We start from the raw sequence: 19849 nt of genomic DNA, 5'->3' as shown, positions 1-19849 counted from the left end.
TATTCTTTTCTTAATAATGGAATTTTTTTAATAAGTGATTCGCGTTAATTTATACCATTTTTGCGCGAAAAAATATCACTTCTTATCAAAAATATAGATAGAAATTAATTCGAATAAAATTTATTGTTTAGAGGTCGTTAAAAAATGAATTTTTGTTCTAGCTTTCCTAACCAAACTTTTCTACACCATAAAAGAAAACTATCCTCGCAAGTTTTCAAACAACAAATATCAATTTCAATTTATTTGGAAAAATCTTTTAATCCCTTATTGTATTTTTAACCAAAATTGAACATCAATTAATTATCCTAAGTTTCTTTGGATCTTAAATTCTCACTTTTAGCAATTTTTTCATCGCGCAAATTTCAGGTTGAAACTAATAAAAAAGTTACGAGAGAATTCCAATGATCTGTAACGATAAATAACAAAGTTCCAACCATTTTATAAATATCGAATATTGGATCAAATTTAAAGTATGGTTTCTGCGTGTCTAAAATTAAAAAAAAAAGAGAGATAAATATATCCAGATCAAACACCTTTGTTAGTTGAATTCAAACGTTTAGAAAATTGATAAAATGATTACAAAATTATACATAAGAAATTAGTTACGACATGAAAAAGAGAAATCGAGAAGAACGAAAAGATAGAAAGATTTCGAGAAAGAAAAGCGATCTTGGAATCTCAATCGTGTTTAATTCTGGTGTTGAAAATTAACATCGTACGAGAAATTTCCTTTCAACGATCGAACCGGATCGTTCTTCGATGAAATATCCGGGCAATTAATTGGTCTCGACTCATTCAGTAATCCTGATTCTCCTTCGATGCGGATTAACCCACCCTATAATTTTTTCTTTTTCTATTAAAACTAATGATTCGAAAAAACTTTGAACGATGAAAGAAGTCATATGTGAATCACGAATCAATTATTTTTAATATTTATTAATATCGAATTAAATTATTTACGTATACATCTCGAAAGCGATCTAAATTATTTCGTACGATACAACTATTCTCAACTATTTGAAACAATACTTAAATCATACTTAAAAGAACATATTTTTATCGCTAGTTACAAAACGTTATAAATTAAATCGAATAAATTAAACCAAAGTGAATAAGTATTAAAAAAAAGTGTTTCGTTCGAAAATACATCTTCTCGTTTAAAGAATATAATTACAAAATCATTTGTCCCAAAATAAAAGTAAGAAGGAGAAATTAGAAAACGGAAAAGAAGGAAGGAGGGAAAAACGGAAGAAACAAACGAAGAGTTGATATATAACTCGGTTTCTTTCTTAGTGCCCTCTTCTTTCTACCGTTTCTCGTCCGTTTAGCGACATTGTTGAAAGGTTAATGGCCAATTGCCTGAAGAAGTCGACATCAGAGCATACCTGCCCCTTCCTTCCCTTATGAGAGTCGCAGAACCGTTTTTCCACGAGGACGAAAAACACCGCGAGAGGAGGCTACGTGACTGTTGTGACTCTTGACGAACTCTCTCTCTCTCTCTCTCTCTCTCCTCTCTCCTCTCTCACTCTCTCTCTGTCTCTCTCTTGTCGCTAGTTAATTCATTCTCGGCACGTTTGAATTGAGGACGTAACAACCTGTGTATAAGGACCGCGAAAAGAAGTGCGAACGAGAGGGAAAGTGGTTTACGCTCTTGCGCGAGATAAAGTACACCGATACCCCCGATATTCCTTCTATATATTGCACGAAAAATATTCGTCCGTGTTGGATTTATCGGATTTTGATTTGGATTTTTTTACGAGAAAATTTAAATTTTTATTTTTCAAATTAAAAAATATTTATCTTCAAAAGCGTCCATTGAATGCTTTCGTAATGCTGGAAAGTGTAAGTGGATTTTTATTTTATATTTTTCATAATAAAGAAAAATATTGTCGAGAAGAAATTTATTATTCTTGGTTTCGACAAAAGGCTTTTTTACATAAATTATTAATCTGAAACATTTCTCAAATCTTTGATTTTTCAAATCTTCTTTTAAAACATTTTTTAAAATTTTGAATTATATATGGCGAAAATATCGATCCTTCCTAATATTTATCGAACTAATCTTTAAATGTATAAAACCTAACAAAATCTGCATTATCGCACGTTTTATTACGATCATTTTAACGTAAAGATAAAAAATTATTTAAATTTAAAATTACTTAAATTTATATTTTCATTCATTCAACCACTAAAAAAATATTTGTTACACGTATAAGATTGTGGATTTTTGATGAGTCAAATTTTTATGACCAAAAAAATAAACAAATATTTATTCCTCAATTATCATAATGTTTCTCCTTTCGAATGCTTTGTCTCTTTTCACGTATCATCTGCACTCTCTACTACTATTCAAAATTTTAATTTATACAATTTTAAATAATTTTTAGACGTATAACTGTAGTATAACCTCGAATATATGCGTCGACACCTCGTAGAACAATCGAAAATTGAACGTGTTGATCTCAAAACAGATCGAATCCTCCTTCTGCGTCGACAACGTGATCCCGAGTTTCGACCCAGTCCCAGTGGGGTCGAAAGTTATGCCCACGGCTCTGAGGAATATTCGAAACCCTCTCCTTCCAGAATCGACCAAGATTTTCGTTCTCGAGATATTCGAGAAAAATTCATATTCGTGGGTATAATGCCTCTGCATAATGGAAAATGTCATAGTTGTCATTAAAAGAAATTTTCCAAGCCTTCCTTCAAATTTAATCATAATTGATCAGAAGTGAAGGGCATAAGATTTCGAAATTTTTCGCGTTCAATTTAAATTTACCTGTAAAGAGAATTTATAAATATTTTATCGAGACATAAATTCTGCGTCCAAGAAGACAGAATTATTGATGGAAAAATAGAAATCGCGAATGAAAGGATCGAAGAAATTTGGAACAAAATTGGAAGATCGAAGAATTCTATTGGATTAAGGAAACTAGACGTGACTTTTACTTGGAGAAACGAGGTGTCACGTGTATTGACCTAATAAAGATAACGAAATACCGAAAGTTCACTTTATATAGCGGGGGCCAGCTGGCAAAAATTCTCAGAGATATCGATGCCATTACCATTTCCGTAACCCAAAGTCGTATCGAAATGGGACACTCTTTGATACGAGCCTCTGGAGGTACGTAGTCGCCCTTATAGCCATCCAATATTTTCTATCTTTGTCTGTTCCCCAAGGTAGTCGGACCGTTTGTCACCGATTGCAAAGAAATATCGAGAAACGATACTAAAAATCTCGAGAATCTAAGCTTTTAAATGGTGGTGATCGACTCATTTCCGGTTCCATATGCGGGAATGAAAACGCCTCCAGAAATTAATTATACGAAAACTTAACGGATATTCTACATTTCAAGCGGATAGAATTCCAACGAGTTGATCTTGATGAGCGGAGACGAGAACGTTTCAAATCGATTTGAAAGTAAAAATTCTAATATGTCAAAGTTCTTGAATTATATTAGCTACGACAACTTCAAAAAGTCGGTTCTACGTGTCGAAATTAAAAAAAGTAAAAGTTTAAAAATATAAAAAAATATTACAGTTTATTGTATTAGGTTGACATTAGAGCCTGTACGTAAGCGACCAGTTTAATCGATTACCTTCTTATATATAATCTAAAAATTTCGACGTCGTATCGGCTACGACAATTTTTCATAATTAATTCTATGGAAATTAATCGAAATTAATGCGAAAATTATAAAATTATAAGATTACAAAAATATCGGTTGAGATTTATTGCAAATCGATGCTAGAAACGCCTGTACGTAGGCAACCTGGCCGGCTAGTTTCCAACGAGTAGTTAAGTCTGAAATAAAGTTGACGCCGCATCGAATCTGTCCAGCCGAATCGACGAATATCGAAATTTGAATGATTTCTATACTCCCTGAATTCGTGCTCATTTGTGCGAAACCACGCGATTATTTCATCAAGACGTGTTCTCTCATTACGCGTATGTGTTGCTATAATTCAATTCAGGTTCCAGACACAGGCGTGTCCACGTCCATGGATCTTGAGAATCTGAGATATGCTATCGATTAATGGGTCAATGCCGTGGGCATTTACACTTGGTTTAACCCTTTTGCAACGGCTTATTCATCCTCGGTGACCTTTGACCACCGCCGATGAACCGTGGTCCGACAATTTTTTCCTCGCCGTCGAGAAAACTCTCGATCCTTCGAAGAAAATACATTCCGAATATATTTCATAGAGATGAAATTGCACGTCGATTATTTCATTAAAAATATGAAAGATACGTTCGACGTCTATCCCGATAGAATCTTTTTATATTCTATTCCATTAATTTTTTCGCTTAGACTCGACGCATATGACTTTTCGATTGTATTGTTGGAAAGAAAGAACAAAGAAATGCGGTATTACACAAAAGAGTATGACAGATACGAATGAATATTATTCGAGATAAAATTATTATTCAAATTAACTTTATCCGAAACTTAATTAACTTAATTAATTTTTCGATCGTTCCTTAATATCCGATTCTGAATTTCGTCATTCCACATCTTCTGACACGTATCATGATTATTAATTGAACAAATTCCGCTTGTTTATAATTGACAATTATTTAAATCATTTAAAAGTGCTGCGCGATTATTCTATTTCACTCTGTCTCGACATATCCATCGTCGATCTTTGTCACTTTCCTCGACCAATAATAACAATACGTGATGGCAGGAGAGGGGGAATAGATCGAGAGCGCGCAGTTTGCCTAGCCATCTTCCTACGAACGCGCTAGTATACGTTACATTTTCAATTCGAGGAAAAATATACGATCGCAAAAAAGTCGGTCGTGTGCACTTTAAGTTTGAAGGAAGGCCAATTAACGCTCGGTTACTTCACACGTGTACCGTGAATCCAAACAAACGCGATAAAAGGCACAGAAACAGATATCGTAAAATACACGTTTCTCATCCAATTATATTAATTAAATATCCCTGGACGAAATAGAAAAGTGAACAACAACGATATTCCGTAAACGATATTTGCTAATAATTCGCAAAAATTGTTTCTCCTTATTTATTACCTATCTCGTTAACGAGTTAACAATTATAATTATATTTATTCTTGTCGCGTATATTCGATATTTATCGCATTTGGAATTAGAAATAGAGCATCACCGTTGCAATAATTTGAAGCTCCCAAACGTAAGCGACGTTGTTTTGTTGTTTATTAAAATTCATCGTACTCGGCGCACGTGACTGCTCGATTCTATCATCATCGAATAAACATCGAATAATCGTCGTTTCATCAATTGTATAAATAAGGATGCAAAAGTCAATAGACAAGATGTAAGTAATCATTTTACACAGGCTTATAGTATGTCCACTTTTCGACGGCCTCCGCGTGTATCAAAAGGGTTAAACCGTGTAACGAAGCGGAATCTACCATGGTCATCGCGAGTAATCTCGTTATACGGAGGTAACTTTTATCTCTCCACACTTGCCGCAGTTACGTAAAGTTATTAGCTTGACCTATTTCCGCAACGAGGAAATAGAAACAGAGACAGAGAGAAAGAGGAAGGAGAGAAGAGGAGTACGAAAGAGCACGCACTCAGAGAAAATCCCATAAATTCTTATGCAAAACCTCGTGGAATCGATTCGTCTCCGTTTCCTCTTCTCGCTTTCCTCCCCGCTCCCTGTTTCCCTCTATCTGCGCGCAATGAATCGGCGAAGAAAAAGACTCGTTATTCGATGGAATGATCGATCGATCGGAAAAAGAAACCAAGCAAAAGTCTGGTGTAGCGGTTACTCACGTTGACTGCTGCTCCGTCGTATGATGTTCTCGAGGAATGTGTTTTGCGGGGCGACCAGGCCCCTGCGCCCCCCTGGCATCCTTTCTTCCTTGAATGATCCCGGATCCTGGTCGCTGCGGCTATCAGGATCTCGTCCAGCCTCTGGCTACGACGAACACGTGCTGTTCTCCTCGCCTCATGTCCAACAACGACAACCTTCTTTCATCGATCACCCCCCCTCTTCTCCTCTCTTTCCTTCTATCCTTCTTCTTTTATCTACTACCCTGCACAAATGCACACGCGCAACAACGTGGGGATGCACACGATCACTAACTGAATGTCATGATCCGAGGATAGTTCACCATTGTGGTATCGGCCGTAATATCACTTGTCGGCGGTTTCACATCCGCCTGGAACTGGTCCAAACGAGAACAACCTCTGTGCCGTATCCCTTACCAAACACACTGTGCTATTATCAAACGTCAACCGATTGTCCCGTGCACATTCGCGTTAATCCTTGCCGAGTTAGTTCGCACGATCTACAGTGTGAACCGGGCCTTCGAACTCGTCACTTGCCAGAGTCCTTCGATCTTCCACGGCTGGTACCACGATCAGAAGCTTTTACGATTCTCTAGCGCGATGTCCAGTGTTTTCTCTCTCTCTCTCTCTCTCTCTAGATATATATATATACACATGTACGTATATAATACAGAATTATCAGACTGGATTACGGAAAGAAAAATGAGAAGGGGGAAAAAAAGAAAGAACGAAGAAAGAGAAAAGTACAAGAAAGAAGAAATACAATGGGTAAAACGCGAATTATCCAGGACGAATCTCGGGCGAGTTCAGGATCCGCCTGGTTGCAACCTAGACGTCTCTATCGTCACCTGAACACGAACGGTCCTCCGTTGGTCCAACGACCAGCGTTCACACACCTCCTCCAGCTTGTCGCGTGCTCCAGCTCCGCGTCCTTCGTGGATGTGGCCAGTGATGAAGAATGAGAAGCTGGTGTCGGGCCGTGAATCTTCGTCGTGGGTGAAGAAGGGGGCACGAGTGAGGAGGTGGAGGAGGGCGATGATCCGGATTTATCGAGGCACCGACCACGACAACGATGGGCTCGCGGAAGTGTCCTCGGCTGGCGGACGCACGATCGATGACCCATCTAACCGCAGTCCTTCCAGGTGATCGCGCGCGCTATCACGGATACCCGACGGCAAGTAATTGGACGACTGCGCGCTACCTGCCACCTCGTTCTCCACATCCTCGGCGTCCTCCTCGGCGTCGGTGCAGCTGGTGCCCGCGGAGGAGGACATCCCTTAAACAGGGGGACGTAGTCGGACAGGAATCGTCGGTCACATCTTCATCGTCCGATTTCAGGATCGACGCGATCTCCTTCCTCGTATCGTGGATCTTCGGATAGCGTTTCGAGGATGATTCCGATGATTAAAATTGGGAAAATTGGAATGTCGAAAGCGTGGAGGTTTTTCTTCCGGGCGAAGACAATCTGCAATGAAAGAGAGTGGATTGTTAGATATTGTTATTTTGTTTAACGAAAAAAATACGATTGTTATTAGAAGAATTGTATGCTATTAAAAAATTCGTACTATGAATTTGTAAAGTTGCATTTACGCGAAACAGCGATCTACGGGAAGGAGCAATGTGAAAATGCATCCGTGGTTGTTGTTTCTCGAGCTTTCAGAAAGACGAGAATAATTGGGTCGGAAGTGTTTGATCGACGATAAAATTTTGTCCAGATACTGCACCATCGTGAAACGGTTTTAATGGTTGTCACACTCGAAACGAACGTAATAGGAAGGTTCTGTTTCTCTACTTTTGTTTTTTATTCGATAATAAAATCCAACACGAAGAAAATGACGCGTAACAAAGTGACCTACGGAAGAAAAACTGTAGAAAGTTTCAAATAACGAATTAATTTTACATAACCTATGTATCGATATTATTCGATATGACGCCTTTAAAAAATCTCAAATTCTTAACCTATTTCTTTTCTATGATAATACGCAACACTTGGTAACAAAATGCAAGAAAATATACATTTCCGATTGAAAAGATAAATAATACGAACCGTATAATTCGATACTCTGGGAATTTTGCCATGAATTACACTCGAAAGCTCAACAAAAGATTCAAAACAATCATATTACAAATTTCTTTCAATCAGCGTCTTTTAATTATGTAACGTTTATTCACCAATCATTCTCGAGTCTTTCGAGTGCATGCTCTCGAATCGATCGTACTTCCAAAATATCGAGGATTTGTGGTCCACCATTTTCAGGTTAAAATATCGAATTGAATTGTTGAAAATTGTTACGATATTTTTGAATTATCGAATTTCAGCAGTGATGTGTAAAAGATAATTACGTCCAATTGTTTCATGGCAATTGCTTTCCTTTATTTTCACACGTAAACACATTTGCACAACACGAACAACGTCACGTCGTCTTGCCCGCCATAATTAGTAATATTTGACAGACAGTGGCGCCACTGTCCGATTATCGATCAACTATCGATAATTGACGAACCATTGCTGACCGATATCGATTCTAGTAAGTTTGATCTAACCTTAATGTGTAACACGCATAGAAAAATTATTAAAAAAAATTGTGTGGTGTTAAAAGAAATATATATATAATTAAATTAATACAATTACATTTAACGTTCTTTCGTTCTTTTCTTTTATTATTATTATATTAAAACGTTAACTTGAAATTTTTAACGATATAATATATCAACTTGACAAACACCAAGATTTGAGATCGAAATAAACGATAGTAGTCTTACTACTTGTTATTGAAACGAGTGTTTCAAAGTGTTTCTATTTCTATCAAATGTCAATACAATCAAAGATTGAAAATAGAAAAGCTGATGCAAGAGCAAGTGATTTTTCTCGAAAACGAACGTTTCTTTAATGTTTCACGAACAATTGCAAGATATATCGAATGCAACTTAGCAAATTCGAGAGAAAGGATTTTTCAATCGTATCTCACGGAATGAAATTCGAACAGGCTCTCGCTCTCGGTCCACTCGAGGGAAAGATTACTTTTCCACTTTTCGCGTCGCTGTCGCCATGCTAGATCCTTGCTTGGTATCCTTTGTTCTTTCAATCTTACTGTCATTGGGGATATCGATAGGACTCGTTTCGAAAATTATTCCTATTAATATCTTTTCGTTTCCAGAAATAATTTCTTATTCGTAAAATAATATTACTCGTTGTAATTCGATTATAAAAATAATCGATATCTTAACATTAAAAATCTTTTTTATTCTAGTATTCGAGTCGAAATTAAGCTAATCCACCATTAAATAAATAAACTGAGGACAGAGAGCGTCTATTCTCCATCGAATGAAAAAAAAAAAAGCAATAAAGGAGAAGACAAAGTGTCTCTAAGGTGACTCGGTCGTCTAAAAGCAACTATTCTACACGTTTTTCAAGAATAGGTACCCGTCCCCATGGGTTTTGTCCGCGAGCAAAGAAAGCATCGAAGTAAAGAGAATCGATGATACCCTACCACAGAAGCAAGTTGTGCGATCAGCCTGCAAGTAACCCGAGATAAGAATAAGGATCGTCCAGAGAATTGGTGAAACGTAAGATTTTTTCTCTCTCTCTCTCTCTCTCAGATTCGGTCCCCTAATCCTTTTCTTAATTTTTAATCCATCTTTAGAAGACAAATCGAGATCGGACCAATCCGGTTCCTCGCCATGGATCTAAATTAAAATCCAAATTATCCAAAGTGAAGGAAACGTCGAATGAACGAGATACAATGTTAATTTTCGTATTTTTTAAAATTCTGTCTTCGAATAAACTTCCCTTGTATGGATGATAATAGTCGGTATAATTTACAGAGATTGGAGGTATTTTTCCTCGGAGCAAACTATCAGAAGAGACAACGGTTTTCCATTTTCCAACAACGATCGGTGTTCCCCCCACGACACTTCCGGGAGATCAGCTCGTCGCTGGGAGGAGTGGCAGAGCGGTGTTCGAGGAGAAGGAAAAAAGGGCAAAGACCGTGGCGGAGGAAAGAGGTGACCCGGATTTCTTTGCCTCTTTGCACCAGAGAAAACGGTATCTCAAGGTGGCCCATCATTTTTCGTAAGGGGAGGTTTTGGCACCGCGGTTGCCACCCTCCCCTCCCCTCCATTCCGAATGATCGATCGATCAGCCAGAAGTTTTATCCCTTTATAAGAACGAGAGAAGCGATGTTATTCTTATGTACACGATATTTCTTAATCAGGATCGCTTTCTGTCGCCCTACTTGGTCCGCCACTCTACATGCAATGTGGAAAAAGAGGCTATCTATTCAGCTTAATTGAATTCACGCCCCACGAGTGTAACAAGGAGGAGCAATCAAAAGAGGGATAAGTGGCCCTTTGGTGGGCAAGCACTCTGAAAAAACGTTCATTTTCCTCGAAGAGAATCATCTTCGAGAGATGGACGAAAGAGTATTCTTGGCGATGATAATAAAACGAACAGAAATCTGTTCTACGGCGTTTGGAGAATCGTTTTCGAAACTTTCGACGGCCGACGAAGTTCGAAGAAGAAGCCGGCGTTCCGTTTCAAAGGCGATCGATTGACCTTCCCACTTTCCTCCACGCTGGACTGCGTTTTCGGCCTTACCTTGCACCTGCGAGAAGGCAAAGGGCAAACGAGATTGACAGATTGATAAATAGCTCATAGAAACAAGAGCGATATCAATGAGTTATCGATATCGGAAGAAAGGTATAAGGAATAAAATTAACATATTTGAAATTTTAACTACGCGTGGATATTAATAATATGCGGATCTTTTAAACGAGTTTCCCAGGTCGATTGAGTTTAAAAAAAAAGGTTATTTGAGTGCACGCGTACTACTCGAATCCACGAACTCGAAAACTGCCCTTTCTCCAAAATTTCGTCCCTGTTGATTATATCTCGTCTCGTACAATCCTCCGTATATGTCGCTCGTGCGAGAAGACACGTTGCGTATATTCGATTGTAAAGTTCGCAGTGCTCCATCGGTAAATTCGTAACGCGGATGACGTCATCGGTGAGCGCGCGCAAATGCCCCTGTTTCGCGATCCGCAAACGTCCGTTTTCCGCGATCCGTGCCACGGGGGCACCGCCATCGTAAAGCCATTTCGGGGATCGCGCGACATAAATTATAAAATCGACCGACGCCAGATCGTCTGTGCAATGGCCGGCATGTAGGACGCCGCGGAAGAATATCCCCCTTCGTTTATTCGTTTTATATCTTTCAGCTCTCGATCGACACGTGGAATAGGCCTGAGTTTGGGGGAAAAACGATTCGATCCACGCATTTTCCTTTCCGTAAACGTGACAAGGGAGGATGAGTGTTGAAACGAGAAGTAAGTGTAATAATACAAGCTTAAGATAACTTTGTTGCATTTTTTAGGTTAGATGTGTTAAGAAGTGTGTGGAAAATTGCGGAAAGGAGAGGATTGAAAGAGAAGGATAAAGAATCGTTGGAAAGGAATGAAAGAGAGAGGTTAGGTGCAACAGATCGGCGAAATTCGGGCCACGAGGTTTATACGATGTGTACAGTGTGTTTCGATTTCCCACGAGAGATGAGGCAAATTCATAACCCAATCGGCAAGTAAGGGAGAAACGCCGATAAATTCGGTGACGCAATGCGATCTCCGCCCTTTATTTTTCTTATTTTTCTAATAAATATTAATATTCCATCCCATGATGTGTATCTCGTGATGTCGTAAGAAAGGTTTCACGATCATCGATGAACGTTCATGGATAATTTGCATTATCTCAGTCTAAATTAAAAACTCGTTTCAGATACAACAATTGATTCTTGCCACTCGAATATCCACGATTAAACAAGGAGGAATATAAAACGACGTCGACGTGTTTCTACTAAAAAGGACGTATACGAGGTGATATATATTCACTTATGGTAGATGAAGAAAGAAACCATGGTATTGAAAATGCACGTATCGCCGATCCGGCGATGTGTGAATTTGGCAGAAATCCAGAACTACCGTCACCAAAAAGAAAGAAAGCCCGCGACACGGCCGATAATCGTCGAAATCGTCTTTTGTTGACGATTTGATAGACGAATCGAATTGACGTCAAGAATCGAATTAAATAGTAGTTTTCAACGTTTAACTGCTTATTGTTAGAACGATTTACAGAGGAAAAAGATTTTTTTTAAGATCAATTAATGGTAATTAATTTTCAGGTGTGTGTAAATTTTCGATGGAAAGAAAAGGATCTATTTCATATCACGATCGATCATTCGTGCAGACCACGTTGATTCTATCCACAGGGGTGTACAGTTCGACGCGTACGCATTGTTCCATGGCTACATTTTGCTCGTAAATCGATCGAGTCTCTGGCAATGGAAAAACATAATGGAAATTGATGTGTTTCAAAGAGTTTTGATAAATCTGGATAAACAGATAGGAAAATGCTCCACTGGAAATATATTCTATTTTAATCTTTAATTCGAAATATAAGATTGAAAAAAATTTTGAAAATTCTAAGCTTGAAACGATATTTTGGAAATCTTTGAAATGACTCCTCGAAGACTTGGAATGGAAAAGGAATTCTTGAAATTAACAAGAATTTCGGGCCTCCCTAATCTTCGATGACCCAAATATTTTCCCTTCTGACTGGTGCAGAATTGCAGTAAGCGATCAGTCGTGCTCTTTCATCTGCGCTTCTTTCAAAAAAATTATCGTATGACAAAGTAATGATTCGTGATCGAGGAACTAAAGAAATCTATAAGGAAGAAACAAACTACAGAAGAGAAAGCAAATTTTAAATAAAAGAGAAACCTTTGTTAAATTTCTCAAGAACTGTATAAGAATCATTGGGAAAAATTGTCACGATAGTTTCTGATTTCTGTCCTGACCTATCTACTAAACGTACGCTTTTTAACATCGTCTCTCGAGGTTAGTCCACCGATTGATCCACGCTCTACTTCCACTTCTCTATTTCAACTTTACTTGGTTGAATTTGGAGTACTTGATCGAAGAGGATTCTCTATGATTCTTACACGTATCGATTGCGATTCTAGCACACCACATCTTCCCTGACCTTGTCCCCCAAGTTTCCACATTGTCGTTTTGTCGTTTGGCACAATCCACGTCTCTCTGTTCATCAATCAGTCGAACGTATTGGGGCGGTCCACTCGTAGAATTCGAAACCGTCGACATGTGTATGTAAATATTTTTCATAACTATTCGATCTATCTAGCCATACGTATCATCGAATTCTCTATTATTGTTATACTATTCCAAATAACTGATATCGAGTGTTGTAAATCGTATAAGAAAAATGTAGAAACAGAAAAGTGTTGAATCGCGAGTGTTGAAAACGGAGGAAAGAAAGAGAAAAAAAGGAAAAAGAGAAGAGTTCGATGGCGCACCACGCGACCGCAATGATGATCATTCCAAGAATAGACATCTCCGATATTGTACGTATTAAAGAATGGATGATATTGCGTATTCTGAATCGTTACCGATAAAGATTTAATATCCTATGAAACGTGGCCGATCTTCGTTATCTGTGATGGTTAAGCAGGGTGGTTCCGTCCATCGCGTTTCTGGATCGTATCGCCCCGAGGATCGATCGTGGTCGGGTGCACACGCGCTGACCGGTTGCGGTACGCGTTCAGGCAACGCGTCCCGGACACGTTTCGCCAAATCCGAACAGAGAGAATCGCGATTAACGAGACGAGCGATATCGAGCCGAATCTTGCATCGATTCTTGTTCTTGCAATTTTCCAAATTTTACTTTTTAGTCCTCGTTTTCAACCTTGATTCTTCAAAGTAGCAAACGTCGTTCTAGTCTACACATGCCTGATCGTCCTTGTCTAATCGTGCGTACGTATGCGACGAGACTCGCGCGCGCGCTGATCAGCATATATACTCGCGCGCATAGAGTTTTCGAAACCCAGCCGTATGGTAGGCTGTCCGAATGGCAACTGAGACTCACCCTTTGTGGAGGCGCTGACTACCCCAACCCCAATACCGCTATCCCCTCCATCGTACTTTCTCCCACCACTCAGTATCCTTCTAATCCCCGTGGCGCGGCGCTCGCGCTCTTACATGATTTCAACTCGCGATTCCTTCAGATTTCCTTTTCTTCGCAGGGTTAGAAACGACGAGTTTTCTTTCTTTTTTCAGCTTATCTTTATCGAATGTTGTTTCAATTGGTTCGATTGATTCGAAACGGGGGAAGTTTTCCAATTTTAATAAGTAATAAGTAATAAGTAAAAATTGCATAAAGAAAATTTAATTTGCAAAACGTGTGATAATCTTTTTGCACATTGAGATATTTTTCGAAACATCTAATTGGAATAGCTTTAATTAATTAACAAACAGAATTTTTCTTAGTTTCAATTACAACGTCACAAAGAGTTTAAATATTATTTCATTACTAGGATTTTATATTAGAATATAAAGAGAAACATTCATGATTTAAAACAAATTCTTAGTAAACAATGTTATAAATATTTAAATTTTGTCAAAGGAAAATTAAACGAATTCTGAGAATTCAATGGAAAACATTTTATATGGAAAGGATTAAAAAAATACGTTAAGGATACGTGACGAAGAAAATTGTCGTATCACGTTTCGTGCCACGTGGATCACCGTTGACCCACATTTCTATTCTACGTCGCGAAGAACATTTACTTCAAACAAACAACGAATGAAAACAATACGAAATTATAGGATTCAATGTAGATCATAATATTACGATATTTTTATTCAAAATAAATTTCAAGATTATTAAATACTCAAAATACTTGTTATTCTGTTACAGAATAGAGAATAGATTCGAGTGAGAATTTCCAACATTTCTGAGTAAATTTGGATTCATTGGGTTTATTAGGTTAATGGAGATACAATGCATGTACAATGCGTGTACACGCGGCAAGAATTCGCGAGACAGGTTAGAGCCAGAGGCGTCTCATTATCCGCGAATTTCCGGCCGAGCTGTTTACCGCTTCAACCAACGATCCTATAATTACTTAAACAATATACAACCACAAAGTTGTTTGATTCTAAGTGTTAGTTCCTCCAAATGTATTGCATTAATGAAGTTTCCTTCCATATTCTATTTTAAAAGCGCGAGAATTTTTTTAATTGAAATTTTTTTTCTTTTTATTTTCTATTAAAATGATGAATAGTTAATGAAGTTAATGAAGAAAATATTTGTCACATAATAGGAAGATGTGAGTTAGAAATTTCAAGAAATGCTTAATTCTTCGAATCCTGGCTATCTGTATTGCGTAAATTTCGGAGAGACTCTCTATAAAGTATTGAAATTTAGTAAAATGAAATGGGAAGATAAAGTATAATTTCTATATTAACTATTACACAAATATTTTTTCTTTTTTCTTTTTGAATTAGAGATTATAATACTATGATCGATCAAAGAATATTTTTTATAGAAATAAAAATTACAAAAAATGATAAATTTAATGGGCATGTTTCTGAAGAAAAAAAAAAAAGAAAAAACTTGAAAAATGGAAAGAAATGAAAAAAGAATAAAGAGAAAAGAAGAGAGAGGGATGGAAGTTCGATCGAAGTTGTTGAAAAGAGGGCGCCACCTTACTGATCGCTTCATTTTCATTGGTTCTTGTGAAATATACACTTGCTCTATCGCAATAGTGATCTACATTTATAAAACCTAGAATTAAAATAAAAAGTAAAAATAAATTAAAGCATAATTCGTGGCAATTATAATATGTACTATTTATTGAATCTGATATGTACTATCTATTGTATTTATTTGAAAGTAAAATTCTCGTCGAAATTGTTCTCGAAAATAACATTTCATGAATGTTTAGAATAACAATTACTTTAAGATAATCACATTCAATGCAATAGTACTAGTATTAGTGAAAAATAATTTCTAAAATCAAATCTCGAGAATTCTATTTTTAAACGAATTTATATTTTAATATCTTTCAGAGATGATTTGATGATATTATATGAAAAAGAGTGTGATAGCTTCTGATTCATATTCGCCTATAGAATATTTACACAAGCGCATGTGTACACTCTTTGATTCTCTAAGACACTAATTGCGAGCCACGTCTGGCTGGCTCTCGAGGCACTAAATTAATTAATGGCATACCAAATGACGAGTCGTGCGAAGATTCGCTCGGCGAGCCCTCATTGCCTGAAAAAAGCAAAATAATATGGCATACGATCGTGCCACGAATATCAATGCTTCTTTCGTTGTCATCAAGAAGCAGAGTCTCATGCTCGTTAACTATGTATCATCCTATCGTTTTTTAACTTTCCTCGTTTTTTTCCTTTTTTCTTTCACTTTGCCTACTTTTTTCAATTTTTTTCAATTCTCTGTTTTACCATCAGAATAAATTATATGCGTTTCAATGTCGTAGCTCACGGATGTATTTAATACATGTATTTAATACTGTCATAATTGTATAAATAGTTTTAATAATACATGTCGTCTCCAAGAAGTCTCTTCTATATTGAATCATAACTCGAAGAAAGATACCACCATTATTCCTCTACATCATAAAAATATTCAAGAATAGTAACAATGAAATCAGCCAGCCAAGATATTTCGCTTAATCCCATATTTTCTTTCTCGTAAAAATTTTATGAAATAGCACCATTGCGATCCATAATCCGCTCGAGGTATTATGAGGTAATCGAAAAGAAAATATCAACTTGTATTTATCCTTCTTTGTCAACAATTCAACTCGCGTTTGATCGTAGTTCGCAAAAATCGAATGAATTCGCGAAGAAGTAAAAAAAAAACACAGTATGTATGAAATTAATTACGCAATTTTTTGCCACTTATGCATGGATAAAACACTCTCGAAGATTCGATTGGCCGATGGCCAAATGTACTTTTATACACACTTTACTACGCATCAGTAAAGTTAACGAAAAAGTTCACGATTGATTTATTATCGTTTAACATCGATACACGAAAACATTGATTTCTAGTTCTAGTATTTTATTATAGCATTTTATTTTAGTTGATATATTGAGCAGAAAAAGATTAAATAATAACATTAAAATTAAAGTATATATATTTAGTAACAATGAAAATTATAATAAACTTGTAGTCTTATGTATTTGAGGAAAAATATAGATAATGAAAAATTTGATAAAATTATAATTAGATTATATATAAAGAGAAATTATATATATTAAAATTAAAATTAAAATTATATATAAAAAAAATTTAGGATACATAAAAGATGTTGAAATAATAGTTTTTTCTTTTAGAATAAAAATTTTGTAAAAATCTTTTATATTAAAGATTTTTTAGATTTTACATACATTAATACGAAACGCAATGCGGAAGAATAAATAGTCACGCATGCATATGCACGCAAAACGGAAGCTCCTGCGCTGCGATATACAAGTAACCTTGATCCACTTTTTACTCCTAAATATGTATATTGCTGTTTCTTTCGATACAGGCATGTAAGAACTAATAGCAACTTTTATAACATTCAGATATCATAATCTGAAATGATAATCTTGAATCATTAATAAATAATCTTTTGACATAATTTCTGCTATATTTTTTTGAAATAAATAAATTTTCAATGTGAATGTATATAAATCAACAAAATTTTTATTATAACAAAATTTAATAATTATCATTGAATAAACGATATTTTATTTACAAATTACATAAACACACTAAATTATCAAGAATTCTCAATCTTTGGTTTTCTTCTCTGGAGAATCATCTTCTTCTAAAAGTGCACTTGTTATACCTGCTTTCTTTAATTCAGCTATTAGCTCACCATTTCTGTGCATTTCTAAAAGTATATCACATCCACCTACGAATTCTCCATTTATAAACACTTGAGGTATTGTGGGCCAGTTGGAAAAATCCTTAATACCTAAACAAAAATATATAAATAGTCATTTATTGAAGAAATTTAATTAAATTCAAAGTTTAATTCTAAAAAATAGTAACTTGCACTTTAAAGATTATTAACCTTGTCTGAGTTGTTCATCTTCAAGAACGTTATGAGCATCATACTTAACATTATGCATTCTCAATATTTGTACAACAGCATTGCTAAAGCCACATTTAGGGCTGTCTGGAACACCTTTCATGAACACAACAACTTTGTTTTTCTGTAAATCATAGTTGACATTCATTTATAATCATTCAACACTTTGTGGAATCACCAACATCATGTTTCTGATAACAGCACTTTCGATATACCATTTCTAAGAATATTTATATTGTATAATTTAACACAGATAAATTAGGAAAATAATATACGAATAAAAGATAAATAAATGATAAAGTTATAGTGAATTTCATTTATTTAAAAGAAAAATTATTAAAATATACATATATGTACCTTAACGAGGTTAGCGATTTTATTAGAAGTCGTTGAAAAACTTCTAACGATAAAACTTCTAAAAGGCATCATTTCTTGCCTATAATTATTTAAAATTTAATAATCAAAACTTTTAATTTTTTGAATTTTTTTATAAAAAAACACAACAGGTTACCCGGTCAACAGATTAATGGATTACGCCATATTAGTTTTCCCTTTCTATTTATAAGAACTAGTATCACCCTCTATAGACAAATCGAAAAAACATATTGAAAAATAAAATAATTTTAATTAATAAAAATATTTATAATATTTAAGACCAATTATATAACTATCAATTTCATATAATTACTAGTATAGTAACTAATTTATAATATTGTTTTAAAGATAAGTTAGGTAGCTTTATGATCAATGCTATTATTGCGTTCTTCTTAATAGCTGCTCACATCCGCTAGATGTCATCATTTCCTAAATTTTTTACCATTTTTAATATTATATAAATTAAATTCTTATAAAAAATTCGCATGCACATATGTATGTAACTGTACAATTATCTTATTACATAAATTGACAATATATTAAATTATATAAACCCTTAATCTTTTAAATACAACACCAAAATTTTATATTCATAATAAATAACATTATAATTTAATTTAAACTAATTCTATAGTATTGATTAAATTTATTTAATATATTATTTTATTACAAAATAAAATTAATTTTTTTTCCCATAATATTTATGAAAGACGAAAAAAAACCAATGACAATTTTTAAAAATACTAATGTTTCAATAGTTTTATAAAAAAAATATCATATAACCCCGTTTCACCATAGCCACTTCAAATTCGATCTACGTTCATGGCCTACTTCCGAGTCCACGCTTATAACACAAGGAATTCTGACTACGATACTTTTCAGATCATTAAATATTCTTCTCTCGGTAAATATTAAACGTCATCTCAATGAATCACGTACGGCTGAGTGACATTCAGAGCGATAACAAAGGAAAATGTTCATCGTATTAACTTCAAGAATAAATTTCGTATATTGTTTTCGAATATTTACAGTGAAAAGAATCGTGATAGTCAAAGAAAATGATTTTATTCTATTTTATTGTAAAAAAATTTTTTATCAATTTTATTTTTTAATTTTTTCACATGATGCAATTACGTGAATATCCATAAATATCGAAAATTATCTTATCTTGTCGATACGTTATCGATACAATTGAAATTACACCGAATAAATCTTTAAAAAAATATATAAATTTTTAGAAAACCATCGTCAAAAAATTTGCAATGAAATTTAAAATTGTTTTTTTTCAAGACGGTCAAAGTGTCGTCATCTATTGCGACATAATAATGTCACAACGCAATATTCGTTCGTCGAGTCGTCAACCTTCAAACTTTCTCTTAGAATGACTTATTGATGTAAAAAATATCAATATTTTCAAAAATAATTTCCACAAAACATATATTTTTCCAAGTGAAGCAATGAAATTGAAAATTAAAAATAGTTCAATATTTTAATTTGCATTCTATATTATTTCAAGTCATAATGCATTACTTTTTTAAATCTATTTATAATATATATTTAATAAAATTAACGGTAGTATTTAAATGCCTATTTATTTTTTATTTATCTTTATTAAATTCATATCATTCTTATTATTTATATTAATATAGTTCTATTTTTTATATTACTCAATTGTTATTAAAAAATTATATGAAACAATTTTTCCATTTGAATAACGTCATTTGTGTAATCT

The 19849-nt window shown here is 35.0% G+C and overlaps 2 protein-coding genes and 1 long non-coding RNA gene across 17 annotated transcripts in view; 1 reads left to right on the top strand and 2 right to left on the bottom strand.

Annotated features, from left to right (window-relative positions):
* Nucleotides 1-13727, bottom strand: part of LOC107995776 (potassium voltage-gated channel protein eag) — a 71805-nt gene extending 58078 nt beyond the window's left edge. For 7 of the 12 annotated variants that reach the window (XM_062082344.1, XM_062082343.1, XM_062082345.1 and 4 more), the window contains exons 1-2: nt 13237-13726; nt 5765-7247 (exon numbers count right to left, since the gene is read on the bottom strand). In XM_062082344.1, coding sequence (XP_061938328.1) covers nt 5765-5843 — 79 coding nt within the window. In that variant the 5' untranslated portion in view covers nt 5844-7247; nt 13237-13726. Of the gene's footprint in view, nt 1-5764; nt 7248-7347; nt 7635-7829; nt 7968-13236 lie in introns of those variants that run through there. The other 5 variants (XM_062082341.1, XM_017053439.3, XM_017053438.3 and 2 more) reach the window with 5 other exon arrangements.
* Nucleotides 8324-12601, top strand: LOC107995778 (uncharacterized). Of its 2 annotated transcripts, XR_009832068.1 has the most exons (6): nt 8340-8849; nt 9034-9349; nt 9427-9527; nt 9608-11355; nt 11550-11888; nt 11953-12601. It is a non-coding gene; the product is annotated as an uncharacterized LOC107995778 (long non-coding RNA). The 2 variants fall into 2 exon arrangements; XR_009832067.1 differs by having other exon boundaries at nt 8324-9349.
* Nucleotides 13728-17325: 3598 nt separating the features above from the next.
* On the bottom strand, nt 17326-18983 carry LOC107995764 (glutaredoxin-related protein 5, mitochondrial). Of its 3 annotated transcripts, XM_017053430.3 has the most exons (5): nt 18911-18983; nt 18254-18323; nt 18100-18178; nt 17725-17866; nt 17326-17625 (listed from the first exon to the last, which is right to left on the bottom strand). In XM_017053430.3, the coding sequence occupies exons 3-5, from the start codon at nt 18169-18171 to the stop codon at nt 17438-17440; spliced, it is 402 nt and encodes a 133-aa protein (XP_016908919.1). In that variant the 5' UTR covers nt 18172-18178; nt 18254-18323; nt 18911-18983; the 3' UTR covers nt 17326-17437. The 3 variants fall into 3 exon arrangements, with proteins under 3 accessions (XP_016908919.1, XP_016908920.1, XP_061938337.1); XM_017053431.3 differs by lacking the exon at nt 18911-18983 and having other exon boundaries at nt 18100-18456; XM_062082353.1 differs by lacking the exon at nt 18911-18983 and having other exon boundaries at nt 17725-17962; nt 18100-18427.
* Between the last annotated feature and the right edge of the window lie 866 nt (nt 18984-19849).

The sequence above is a fragment of the Apis cerana genome, linkage group LG11 (assembly GCF_029169275.1).
Source record: "Apis cerana isolate GH-2021 linkage group LG11, AcerK_1.0, whole genome shotgun sequence".
NCBI lineage: Eukaryota > Metazoa > Arthropoda > Insecta > Hymenoptera > Apidae > Apis > Apis cerana.
Note: the sequence above shows the minus strand (reverse complement) of the source record. Positions and strands in the feature narration are given on the sequence as shown.

Bases quoted from the DNA above. Each gene is read 5' to 3' on its own strand.
- LOC107995764 (XM_017053430.3), bottom strand. From the start codon at position 18,171: ATGATGCCTTTTAGAAGTTTTATCGTTAGAAGTTTTTCAACGACTTCT. The intron at 17,867-18,099 runs GTACATATATGT...TATGATTTACAG, and splicing joins AAATCGCTAACCTCGTTAAG to AAAAACAAAGTTGTTGTGTT. The intron at 17,626-17,724 runs GTTAATAATCTT...ATTTTTGTTTAG, and splicing joins AGATGAACAACTCAGACAAG to GTATTAAGGATTTTTCCAAC.